General features: G+C 38.0%; 1 protein-coding gene across 5 annotated transcripts in view; it reads right to left on the bottom strand.

The window, feature by feature from the left end:
- Nucleotides 1-12,444, bottom strand: part of SGCD (sarcoglycan delta) — a 1,484,556-nt gene that overhangs the window by 95,170 nt on the left and 1,376,942 nt on the right. For all 5 annotated transcript variants that reach the window (XM_056821905.1, XM_056821897.1, XM_056821913.1 and 2 more), the window contains one exon: nt 3,717-3,789. In XM_056821905.1, the coding sequence (XP_056677883.1) occupies nt 3,717-3,789 (73 nt within the window). The remainder of the gene's footprint in view (nt 1-3,716; nt 3,790-12,444) is intronic.

Below are 12,444 nucleotides of genomic sequence, written 5' to 3'. Positions count from 1 at the left end.
GTTATTCTGCCAGTTCATTTCAACTTCACTCAATATGCAAGGTTAAAGCTAATCAATTGTGCAATGGAATTGTGACAGGATTAATATACTACGTATGGATACATTCACGGGGGTCAGATTTTGCTAGTTAATCTGCAAGACTTGGAAAAAAGATCCCAATGTAGATAGCATTACAATTTCTATTTTTTTAAAGGTGGATTGTAATTCAGAGCTTCCTTCAGAAATAACTCCAAAGTAAAGAACTGGGAACTTGAAAAAAGATGAAGTAATAGGATGCGTGAGAAAGAAGACTGGATTTGGCATCCTAAGACCCTGGTTCGAATCACAGTTCTAACAGTAGGGGCATGGCCATAGGCAATTCATTCTCTGGGTTTAAATTTTCTATAAAATGAGGGAGTAGAATAAATGACCTTGAAAGTCTAGCTCTAAATCTATAATTGAAATAAATCATAGTGAGCTGGCTCTGGGCAGCTGGGTGGTGCACTGGATAGAATGTCAGGCCTGACATTAGGAAGATCCATTTTCTTAAATCTAAATCTAGCTCCAGACACTCATTATCTGTGTGATCCTGGTCAAGTCTGCCTCATTTTCCTCATATGTAAAATGAGCTGGAGAAGGAAATGGCAAACTATTCCTGTATCTTTGCCAAGAAAACTCCAAATGAGGTCATGAAGAATCAGACACAACTGGAAATAACTGAACAATCACAAAAGTAACTAGCTCTAGCTATGGATCAATGATCTTACAATATAATCCAGGTCCTGCCTCAAGCCTAGATGTGGACAGGCTATTTACTAGGCATGATGAAGATAATAATAATAATAATAATAATAATTTAGTATTATACCGAGAGATGGCATGGCTCACTCAAGACTGAAGAGCTGCCTGCCATTCCTTCCTCAGATTCTCATTAGCTGTGTGACCTTAGGAAAGTCACAAACTCCCTGAGCCCTGGTTTCTTCACCTGGAAAATGAGATAGTGGGACTTGGTGACTGAGTCTCTTCTCCCCAACATCTATGATGTTATTGATCCTACTAGGAGAGACCAACATAAGGAGAGATTTAGCATTACAGTGCAAAACAATGTGGTGTTTTAGAAAGCATGCTGGCTCTGTAGTCAAGAAGACCTGTATTCAAGTGTAGCCCATGATACCTAATGACTGTAAACTTTGGGCAAGTCACTTAAACCTCTGTATGCAGAGGAGACAGCTAGGTGGCGCAGTGAATAGAGCACTAGGAAGATCTGAGTCCAAATCCAGTCTCAGACACATCCTAGTTATGTGACTGGGCAAATCACCTAACCTCGAATTGATATAAAAGATCCACTGGATTCACTGGGAGAAGGAAATGGCAAACCATTCCAGTATCCTTGCCAAGAAAATCTCATGGATAGCGCTGGCCCTGGAGATCAGAAAGAGTCATTCAGGACTGAACAACAAAAAGCCTTGGGAACTAGTTACTTAAACTATCAGTGCTCCCAGGAGCCTTTTTTAAGATAAAAAGGTCCAGAGCCATGGCTGGTCTATATGGGCAAGAAACAGAGTTTCCTCACTGGGTTTTCACTTTGCCAAAGAAATTAAGGGTCCAGGACCTAGCACTCTCCAAGAGGCAAATCAATATCGATTTCTTGTCACTCCTTTAGTTCTTATAGCAAGAATTTCTCATGAATGATGATAATATGGCCATAACCTCAATTATTAAAGATTTTAAGTCAACCTACACTGACTTTTAGGGGATATGCCAGGCACAGGGAAATCTCATAATGAGGACCATTTTTTAAAAGGCCAAACCCACGTTGTGAGTCAGGATTGAAACAGCTTCTACTTTGTTTCCTACACCTATGTGTCCTGGCCCATGAAAAATCCAGTTCTGAACAACCAAAAGTTGCTTCAGTTATCTTCAGGATATTCTACTTCAAAACCAAGGAAGCAAATGTATTTTCTATGATTTGCAAATACATATGTACATATACATATATATATATAGAGAATGTTAACTATGTAAAATATATGAAAAATATCTGTTTAGTAATTGTTACTCAGAACCCTTCCTTTCTCACTTTATTCCCTGAATCTTCTCATCTCCTTTCTTTAGAGAGTATCTTTCTTTAAAGAACCACAGATTTTAGCGACAAATATCCTATTCAAATTTAAGGAAGGCTGAATTAAAGAATGAAGATCAGATTATCCTTTACTTCTGGTTCCAAGAGCCCTATTTCATTGGCATGAGTTATCATGACATGAACTCTGAGTCCTTATTAGAGCCTCTGTGACCACAGTTTTTGCCCAAGATTTCTAGCGCTTTTTCTTTCTGGGAAAGGTAAAGGGGATCTGACCATATCCCTTTACCATGATGAAAATGATGACATTAAAAACCAATACAGCTTTCTTTATATTGTACTGTGTAATTCTAATAAAAAAAAGCTCCCCATGCCAGAGACCTTCTTAATAAAGAACTCTCATTGCCCACCAATTATGTTCCTGCTTTAGTTCAAGATATTTACATTCCTGGCCCATAAATCTTTAGGAACACTAGGGTTTTTCGCAGTTGCAAATTTTACAATTCATACTAAGCACTGAAAACACCTTTCTACTTTGGGAAACACAGCACAAAGAAAACCTTAATTTGCTGGGAATTATCATATTATTATTTTCCAACATGACCACTGCCACATTAGTGGGCATGCTACATTTAAATTACTCCTTGGAAGGTTAGGTCTGCCTTGTACAATACAAATAGATTTGTGTGTGGCTGCCTTCCACTAATGAAATCATATTATAGGCACACCTCATCTGATATGTATGATACTTAAGGTGGTTTCTGATTAGCTTTGGTTAAAATTACCTCTTCAGAGATGAGGAGATCCAATTTTCCCTGAATGGGGCATGGGCATCTCTTGAGTGAACACTGCAGTGAGGCTGCTTCCATTATATTAGTTTTATTTGTACCCTTTTGAAAAATATTCTTTCTGTCATTCTCTCCTTTACATACTAGGGTTCCTCTGCTTTTTTTGGAACAAAGAAGTCTTATAGTTCCACTATAAGAAGCAGAGTGCTTCAGGGAAAATAGATAATTTGACAATATCTCTTATGTCCTGCTAAATTCAGTTACCTGGGCATAGAATAGTTCATTTATCTACAAAAGGTAATTCGACCACTATTTTGACCATTGCCATCCCCATAATCTTGAAGCTATCTCCATCATCAGCAGGTAAGCTATTATCTAACAAAAATTTTCTAACATATCTTATTCCCCAGCCAGGTCTACTAAGAATGTTAGAGACCCAAGAAGATTTTGATCAGAGGACCTGGGTTCAAATGGTGGCTATGCCACTAACCTTTGGACAAGTCATTCGACCGTGACTGGTTTGTTTCCTTATCTGGAAAATGAGACGACTGGACTAGTTGACCTCTACAGTCTCGTCCAGCTCTAAATTTATGATTCTATCATCCTTTGTTCTTTTGCTTGGACTTCATATCATCTGGGCTCTTGATTATCAAGATATTATTCCTATTTACCATTTCCTATTTGTTCCTCCTGTCCTATTCTATGACATTTCCTCTATGACATTTCAATTCTCTCTATGATATTTTCACTCAAAAGGAAACTCAGCTGGAAACTGAGGTCTCTAGAGGAAAAAAAAATGCCACTTAGCAGACTGATTGCAATGATATGTTGATTATGCACATGAACACAAACTAGATCCCAAAGATTACCTTAGTTCCTTGAAGGGTTCTGCCCTCACATTGGGTGTTTCTATAGATTTAGGGAACACTGTGCCTTCTGCTCCTGGAATAATAAGACAAAAAAAAAAACACCATTAGCAACGGGGCTGGCACGATTCATTCAACTCCCTTTGCCACAAAACACGATAAATGTCTGGACAATGTTTAGAGCACAATCATTAAACTGCACTTGAAGATCCATCTTCATTGATGCAGACTGCAACCTTCCAAACCTGACCAGACACTTTGTGATCTGCTGTAACTTAAGGGAACTATCTCCTGGGGTCAACCTGCTGGTCATGAGCCTTTTCCTCATTAGCTGAGTGAATCCTTGGAGAACAGTAGACTTTCCATTTTGGGGGGAGCAGCCAGATTTTAGAACTGAATGCTGATAGTCTTCAAGAGCCCAAGGTGACCACCATATCAGGATGAGACATCAGAAAATCATTGTAGAAGAAGAACAAAGTCATAGGTATATGTAGATAACAATATTGACCAAAGTTCAGAATAGTTAAAACTTCCCTCATCGCTCCCTCCTTCTCAGATTAGTAAGATAGTGTTGAAAGAATACTGATTTGGAGAATCAGAAAACCTTAGTTCTAGTCTCACATAGTTAACCCCTAAATAGGGATATAACTCTGGATAGGTCATTTCCTCTTCTGTGTGTGACTAAGCTGACTTTGAAAAAGTTTTTTTTCTTTTTGTGATAGATTTGTTTTTTATTTGTTCTTTTATTTATCTGCTTCTCTATTTTCCTCCTGCCCCCCCCCACCCCCCACTAGTATCATTGAAAATGGCCCAGAGAAAGAACAAATAACATCTTGGTTTAGAAATAATATTTGGAAATGGTGGGGTCTGGGTCTGTCTGGCCTCTCATAAACAGCTGATAAGATTGTGGTTTGGAAATGTTTGGGGAACTGTACAGTTGGGGTCCTGTTTGTATACTTCAAGTCACAAATCAGATAAGAACAAAGCAGTTAACTAGTGATAGTAGAGGAAAGGGATGGGAGGTAAATAAAAGATTGGCATGATGATAGCACAACTGAAATTTTCCAACATGATCTCTGGTAAAGAGCTGCTCCCGGGCACATTAATTGACATATTATTTTTCTCTTTTTCTAATTTTCATAACTATTATAAATTTTCCTATCTGTGCAATGGACTTTAAATACAAATAATTATAAGCTGACATTACAATTTATTTTGAAATAAACATATTCATCCTTCTATCTCTTGTATGAAAACACAATGCATCAATTGCTACAGTTTGGGCCTTTGAAGTTTTTAAAAATTCTGGTCCCTCTAGTGTTAAGCAATTCTGCCTCTGACACTTTGTACTTGTGTGACCTTAAGCAAAGTTTGACTTACTAGCCTCAGAAAGAGGTTCTCCCCATTTAAAATTCATAAAGAATCACTTAAAGTTCAAAGTTTTATACTTTTGGTATTAACATCAATTCCTTGACCTGATCTTGATATTTAGCTCTTGACTTTACCATCAGCTTTTATCGTTACAAGTTGTCAGCAGCAGTTATTCCTCACTGTCCATGAGGGTTGTTATTATCTGATTTGTCCACTCCGAACTGTTTCCAAATCATTTAAGTCTCAGTTTATCAACATCAATTGCATTGGATGTTAGCTTTTCAATTAAACTTAGTCAAGATAGTACCCTTCACTTCTCTAAATAATAATGTATTATTGCAGTGCTGGAGGAGCTGAGCAGATGAATTCTGCTATATTCATCATGCATGGATATGTCTAAATTTCCAAGGCTTCTTTTTTGCGTTATAATTGGTTGAGTGCCCCCACTAACTCCCATAGTTCCTAATCTAGGCTTATAGACAAAAACTGATGCTTCTAGGAAAAATGAACTGGTTTTATTTTTTTTTTTGGTAGGCCACAGTGATGTGTGCCATTTACTAAGTTTTAGCATTGGGAAAGAATATATAAATAAAGGAAGTTTTGCCTGGCTTTAAAACAACAACAACAATTGAAGCATTCTAAGAAAAGAAATTGTCACTTGTCATTCCTGCTTTACTCTGGGAACTCCTTAAATACTTTAATACTTTGTAACCACCCCATAGATATAATTAAAGAAATACTTTATAAACCTTAGAAGAGGAGGGACAGTTATAATTCTTTACCATTTTGTTTTCCAATGCCTGTTTCCCTCCCCCCAAAAAAGTTCAAATTCCGCTTATCCATGAAATCTTCTGGATGGAAGTTAGCCTATGTTTCCCTTTGCTCCCATTTCCAGAACTTTCAAGAATTTATTAGTATTATTCACTGAAATATATATATATATATATATATATTTGACTACTCTGTTACTTTGGATTGTTGGTATAAAGCACAGGGACTCTGAAGTCAGAAATCCTAGATTTGAATTCTGTCTCTGACACTTTGTACTTGTGTGACCTTGAATAAAATCATTCACCTTTCTTGGATCTTGGTTTCCTCTTTTATAAAATAAGGTAGTTGATCTCAATGGCTTCTGAGGTGTCATTGTCCTCTACATATATGATCCACTCATGCCTTTGGCATGTCTAGCTGCTGGAGCTGCAGAGGGACTATCTTTTTCTTCTTTGTATCTTACAAGAGCAAACAGTTGTCTTCCACATGGGTTGGGTAGGGAGGCAGTATTTAAAAAAATAACTTTTAAAAAATTACATGCATGGGGGCAGCTGGGTAGCTCAGTGGATTGAGAGCCAGGCTTAGAGACGAGAGATCCTAGGTTCAAATCTGGCCTCAGACACTTTCCAACTGTGTGACCCTGGGCAAGTCACTTGACCCCCATTGCCTAGCCCTTACCACTGTTCTGCCTTGGAACCAATACACAGCATTAATTCCAAGATGGAAGGTAAGGGTTTAAAAAAATTACAAGCAAATATCTGAAATCAGGGGCTAAAAATCAACATACATTCTTTCACATAAAAAGTCATTTCACATTATTTGCTCTGATGCTCCTCTTCCAGCATAGTGAGGGAATCTACCTCCCTTGGTCCAACCCCACAGGCCACATTCTTTCTCAGGTTTGGTTCCTTTGCTCAAGCACAGGATAAACAATTCTCCTATATCTGGTCCCCTGTGGCTACAGGTCATATCATTTTTCAAGGTTGCTTAAAAAATACAGAAAGAAAAATAACCTGTAATGGTGATGTTGGAAATGATAATAACACCTTCTAGCTGTGTAGCATTTTTACTTTTTTTCTGAGTGCTTTTAAACCTATCATCTCTTTATTCTGACAATAGCTCTGTCAGTCACATAGGGCAGTGGCAATTATATCCCTTTGACCCATGAAGAAACTAAGGCAGTACCAAATACATAGAAAAAGACTTAGAAGAATGACTAATAGTATAGAATGTGGGCCTGTTCAGCCCCATGTCTCCCCTTCACCACAAGAAGGAATGGGAAAAGCTAAATATTATGCATTTTATATATTGATGTTTGCTTATTCCCTTTCCTCTTGTCCTCCCTCCCTCTGAGAATGGGAGTTTGAGAATCCATGCTTACAATCTTGGGTATTTGGGCCTTAAGTGCAGTGGTCCAAAAAATGTATTTGGAATTTTCTAAAAGCTATTCTTATTTCATTTCTTAGCTTGTTTTCTTGTTTGTAAAGTGTGGCACTGTTGCCCTTTGCTACAAGCCTACACCATTCTCTTCCTCCCTCTCCAGACACTTACTGGATTTAATGGTATTAACACTTGGGAAGTATTTGGTAAGGGCTAACCCATACTAATGTTATTAATTATCAGAACTACTTTGGAAGCTCTTAGAGGAAAGAAACTCTCCAACTACAGTGCCTAGATTATGAGTTTTCTCTCTTTCTTTTAAAACCTTTACTTTCCAATTTAGAATCAGTACTATGTATTGATTCCAAGTCAGAAGAGCAGTAAAGGCTAGGCAATGAGGGTTGAGTGACTTGCCCAGGGTCACACAGCTAGGGAGTGTCTGAGGCCAGATTTGAAACCAGAATTATCCCTCTCTAAGCCTGGCTCTCGATCTACTAAGCCACCTAACTGTCTCCTAGATCATGAGTTCTTAATCTTTTTTTTTTTTGAAACATGGACTCTTTTGATGATCTAGTGAAGCTTGTGGATCCCTTCTCAGAAAAGTATATACACACACATAAATAATTTAATGAAGGAAATGTAATTTTGCAGTTGGAGATGAGTAAAAACAAGGATTTTTTTCAGACCTTTGTAATATATATCTATATCTATATCTTACCTGAACCATTCCCTGCTTGAGTTTGCTCTCCATAAGTAAAACTATCCCAAATGGACGCTATTTACTTACTACCTGTGAGACTTTGGGCAAATTACTCAATTATAGCTACTATTTATATATTTAAGGTGTGTGAAGCATTGCAGATGTGTTATCTTATTGGATCTTCACAACAGCCCTCTGAGATAGATGCTATTACTATCTCCATTTTATAGATAAGAGAACTGAGATTGAAGGATTAAATAATCTGGGTTAGGTCATACAAATAGTATTATCGATAGGATCTTTTATCTATTATTCTTCTACCTTGCTACTTCTAACTTAGCTTCTCTGATCCGAAGTTGTCCAATGGTATAATGAAGAGTTTGGCTAGATGGTCTCTAGAGGTCTCTTCTGACACTAAACCTGTTATCTTATGACTTTGGGACAGGGCTGGCAGGATCAATGAGAAGAAGCCATTCTCTTGGGAAGAGGACAAACTCAGAAGTGTAAACTCATTGGGCATGTCAAATGATATAATGAGAATAAAATCTTCTTATGTGGGTCAAGAATTTCCACTGAACAGGACATCCCCTGAAATGCCAGCTATTGTACATAGATGAGAGCCCTTTATGTTATCCTTCAGTTTCTATTAGAAGGACCTTTTCCACCTTTCTATCCTGTTGAAAGATGAGAATCAGGCTGAATATGTGAAATGACTTTTTATAGGAAAGAATACATGTTGATTTTTAGCCCAATGATTTCAGAGATTTGCTTGTAATTTTTAAGAAATCAATTTTTTTAGATTACTGCTTTATTGGCCCAATAACAAAACACATCAGGAAGAGGTTTATGGTACAAGATCTTCACTAGTTAGTATAAATACACCAGGTATACAAGAAGAATCCAACTAGAACTTTTGCTCTTTATATGCAGGGCCTTTATAGGAAGGTCCATCAGATCATCATATCCAGCAGAATGAGAAAGGAAGTTTGGAGGAGGGTCAGACAATCCTTGATCTAGAGATGGAAAGGACCTCACACCATTTAGTCCAAGGACCTAACATTAGAAATGGAAAATTTGAGTTCTAACGAAGTAAAATGATTTGTTTGAGATCACACTGGAATTCAGCAACTGAGATAGTTTTAAAATCTAGTTTCTGTGATTTCAGAACCAGGGTTCTTTGCATTATACCACTCTGACATATTGGCAGTACAACAAGGTGACAATGTCTAGCAGGTAACTAAAATTCAAGGGAAAGACTAGGACTATGTATCTAAAACTCTGAGTTATCTATGATGATATGTAAACTAATGGGAACTGAAGTGATGACCAAAAGCCAGAGTATAAAAATGTAGAAGGTTCCAAGGTTCTACTGTGAACCACAGACAAGGAGGATGAGTGGTGAGATCAGGGAGGAAAGGCCATTTTCCTAGGGACTATAGGAAGAGGATTAATTCAGAACCATAAAGCATATCAAATGATATGGTGGGGACAAGAGAAGAGTGATAATCTAGGTTGTGAGACTGAAAAGAAGTGGTCAGAGATGCAGAAAGAGAAAACTATATGACAAAAGCCAATGGAAGAGAGAATATTCAGGAAGAGGAGGTGTTTGAGGATATGAAAAGTTGAAGAGAGGGTTAGGAGGAGGACAGAAAAAAGATTGGTGACATTCTTGGAAAGTGATTTTGGTAAAAAAGATCAATATGGAGGCCAGATTCAAGTTGTTGAGAAGCAAATAAGTTTTGAGAAAATGGAGACTTTTGTAGGAGGTTTGTAACGTTGATTCTTTTTATGATTTGGGCAATGAATGAAAGATATAGGATGATTGTTTAAGAAAATGACAGGGTCACATGAAGGCTTTTTAAGGAAGGGAGAGCCCTGATCATGCTTTTAGGCATGGGGAGAGGAGCCAAGCGAAAGAGAGGGAGACAAGATGGCTGGAAGAGGTGGTAAATGATTGATAGGATGAACTGAAGAAAACGGGAAAGGATGGGATCAAGTGCATAAGTAATACTTTTTTGGTGAGAAGATATGTTTTTTCCTCAAGGAAATGACCAGGGATTTTGGTGTTTGAAATAAGGGAGATAGAATTGACAATCCCAATTTTCTCAGTATAGAAGGCTCCAGATAGATGGACAAGTACTTGGGTAGACAGTAAAATGTTGAGTCAGGTGTTGAACTCTTCAGAAATAAAGAATGATCTGGAGTCTAGTATTTCAGATGATTGCAAAAAAAAGCATCTAAACTGGGTGATAAATCCTATCTTTTATAAGAGGCCCTTCTTGGTCCCCCCAAATGCCTCTCTGAGAATTACTTCCCATTTACCTTATTCATTTCTTATCTGTACATAGTTACTTGCATGTTGTTTTCTCAGTTTCCTTTTTTTAGGGAAAGACCTGTTTTTGCCTTTCTTTGTAGCCTTACTGTTTAGCACATAAAATATGTCTGGTATCAGGAAGACCCAAGTGCAAATCCAGCTTCAGACACTGACTAGCTGTGTGACCCTAGGCAAGTCATTTAACCTCTACCTCAGTTTCCTCATCTATAAAAAGGAGATAATAATATAACCCACTTTCTAGGGATGCTATGAAGATGAAAAATAACATTTTTAAAGTGTTTTACAAACTTTTAAGGATAATATATAAATGCTAGCTTTTTATTATTATTATTTAGTAAGTCTTTAATAAATATGTGTTGACTTTACAGGGATAAATTGGACATGAAGGGAACAGAAACTGCAGAATGATAAAAGCAGAGTTTGAGTTAAGAGGTGAGAATGGGAATATGCTGACTCCTCCTTCTGGCACATTGTAGCATTAGGCATGAGAGGAGGGGCAACTCGAGCTGCCCACAATGGGACATCATTCAGAGATAGGATTTCCTGAATTAAGAATCATGGAAAGTGCCTGAAATGAATCTAGAGTTAATGTGAGTTTGCCCACAATAGGGTTAGGGTTACAGACCATGTAATAAAGGAGAGGGCCAAGGAGAAAAGGAACTAAGGAGCACTTACATTGAACATGATGGGAATATGATTGTAGAAAGTGGTAGCAAAAATTACCATTTGCTTTTATATGCTATTTCTTCTCAGTTACATTATAAAATAGTCAAGGGAAGGAATTGGGTTTTGCATTTCCTGGTCTTCCCCCAGCAACAATCACTATCCTTTCCACATGGTTGATGACGATGAGCCATAGGGCACTTTGGTTCTTCCAGTGAAGCTCCATAGATCAGAGGATAACACAAAGATGGCATGTCAAATTCTATCCTAAATACACTGCTCTCAAAGAATCTTGTTCTTGCTATTAACCCAATTTGCTCCATATAGGACTATAAAACAAAACCATTACCTTGAATTCATTTTTAATTAGTTCTCTCACTTTAGTGTACCTTTTGAATATGATTTTATATTCCTCATCTCATTAGGTTTTTATGTGTCTTTAAACAGCAAACGACTGGAATCTCCCCTTTCGTCTACCCAACACATTCCAATAATGGAGTGAGTGCTTCTTCTTGAGCATCATAATGATGCCTGAGGGTGACTGGAAGAAGAAACACTGATAAGGACTGACTGTTCAGCTCATTTCACCTGTCCAAGGATGGATTTGTCTGTCCCCTCTTGGAAAGCCAATTTGTGCAACAAAGCTATACCGGTTACATGTTCTCAGTGCCTGGCACATAATAGATTCCTGTTGTTGTTGCTTAGTCATTTCAATCATGTCTGAATCTTCAAGGCACCATTTGGAATTCTCTTGGCAAAGACACTGGAGTGGTTTGCCATTTCCTTATCTTGCTCATTTTTCATGTGGATGTGGAAATTGAGGGGGAGTAAAATGACTTTGCCCAGAGTCACACAGCTGGTACGTATCTGAGGCCAGATTTGAATTCAGGAAGAAATCTTCTTGACTCTATACTGGACACTCTATCCATTGTACCACCTAGCTTAGTCAGTTAAAAGGTACTGGCTGAACATTCTTCAAGGGTTTAATGATGACACAAGACATTCTTCCACAGACTAGAAGGATCTAGTCACTTGTCAGTTTTGGAATAACATATCAATTCCAAGACCAAAGAATGATAAAGGCTAGGCAATGAGGGTTAAGTGACTTTTCACAGAGCTAGGAAATGTCTGAGGCCAGATTTGATTACAGGACCCCCATCTCCAGACCTGGATTTCCCAAGCCCATAACCTCTTGAGGAGACCTATTCTACTTTTGGATAGCTCTAAACATTTGAAGATTTTCTTTATATTAGCCTTAAATCTACCATTTTCTAACTTCCATGACTATCTCTAGTTCTATCCACTGAGGCCAAGCCTAGACCAGTGTTGGCAAAGATGTGGCATGTGTGCAGAGCCAGTACTCAGGGAGCTGCTCCCTTCCCCATCTTCTCAGCACCTGAGGACATTTTTTGCATGCCACACCCCTCTGTCCAGGTTTACAAAGGGAGCATTTCCTCCCTTAGCTCTCACCAGTAATGCTGGGTTCACAGACAGCTTGAATTTGTCCTCTG

This window comes from Monodelphis domestica, chromosome 1, assembly GCF_027887165.1.
Source record: "Monodelphis domestica isolate mMonDom1 chromosome 1, mMonDom1.pri, whole genome shotgun sequence".
NCBI classification, from domain to species: Eukaryota; Metazoa; Chordata; class Mammalia; order Didelphimorphia; family Didelphidae; genus Monodelphis; species Monodelphis domestica.
The sequence above is the reverse complement of the archived record's forward strand: the minus strand, read 5'-3'. Positions and strand labels throughout refer to the sequence as shown.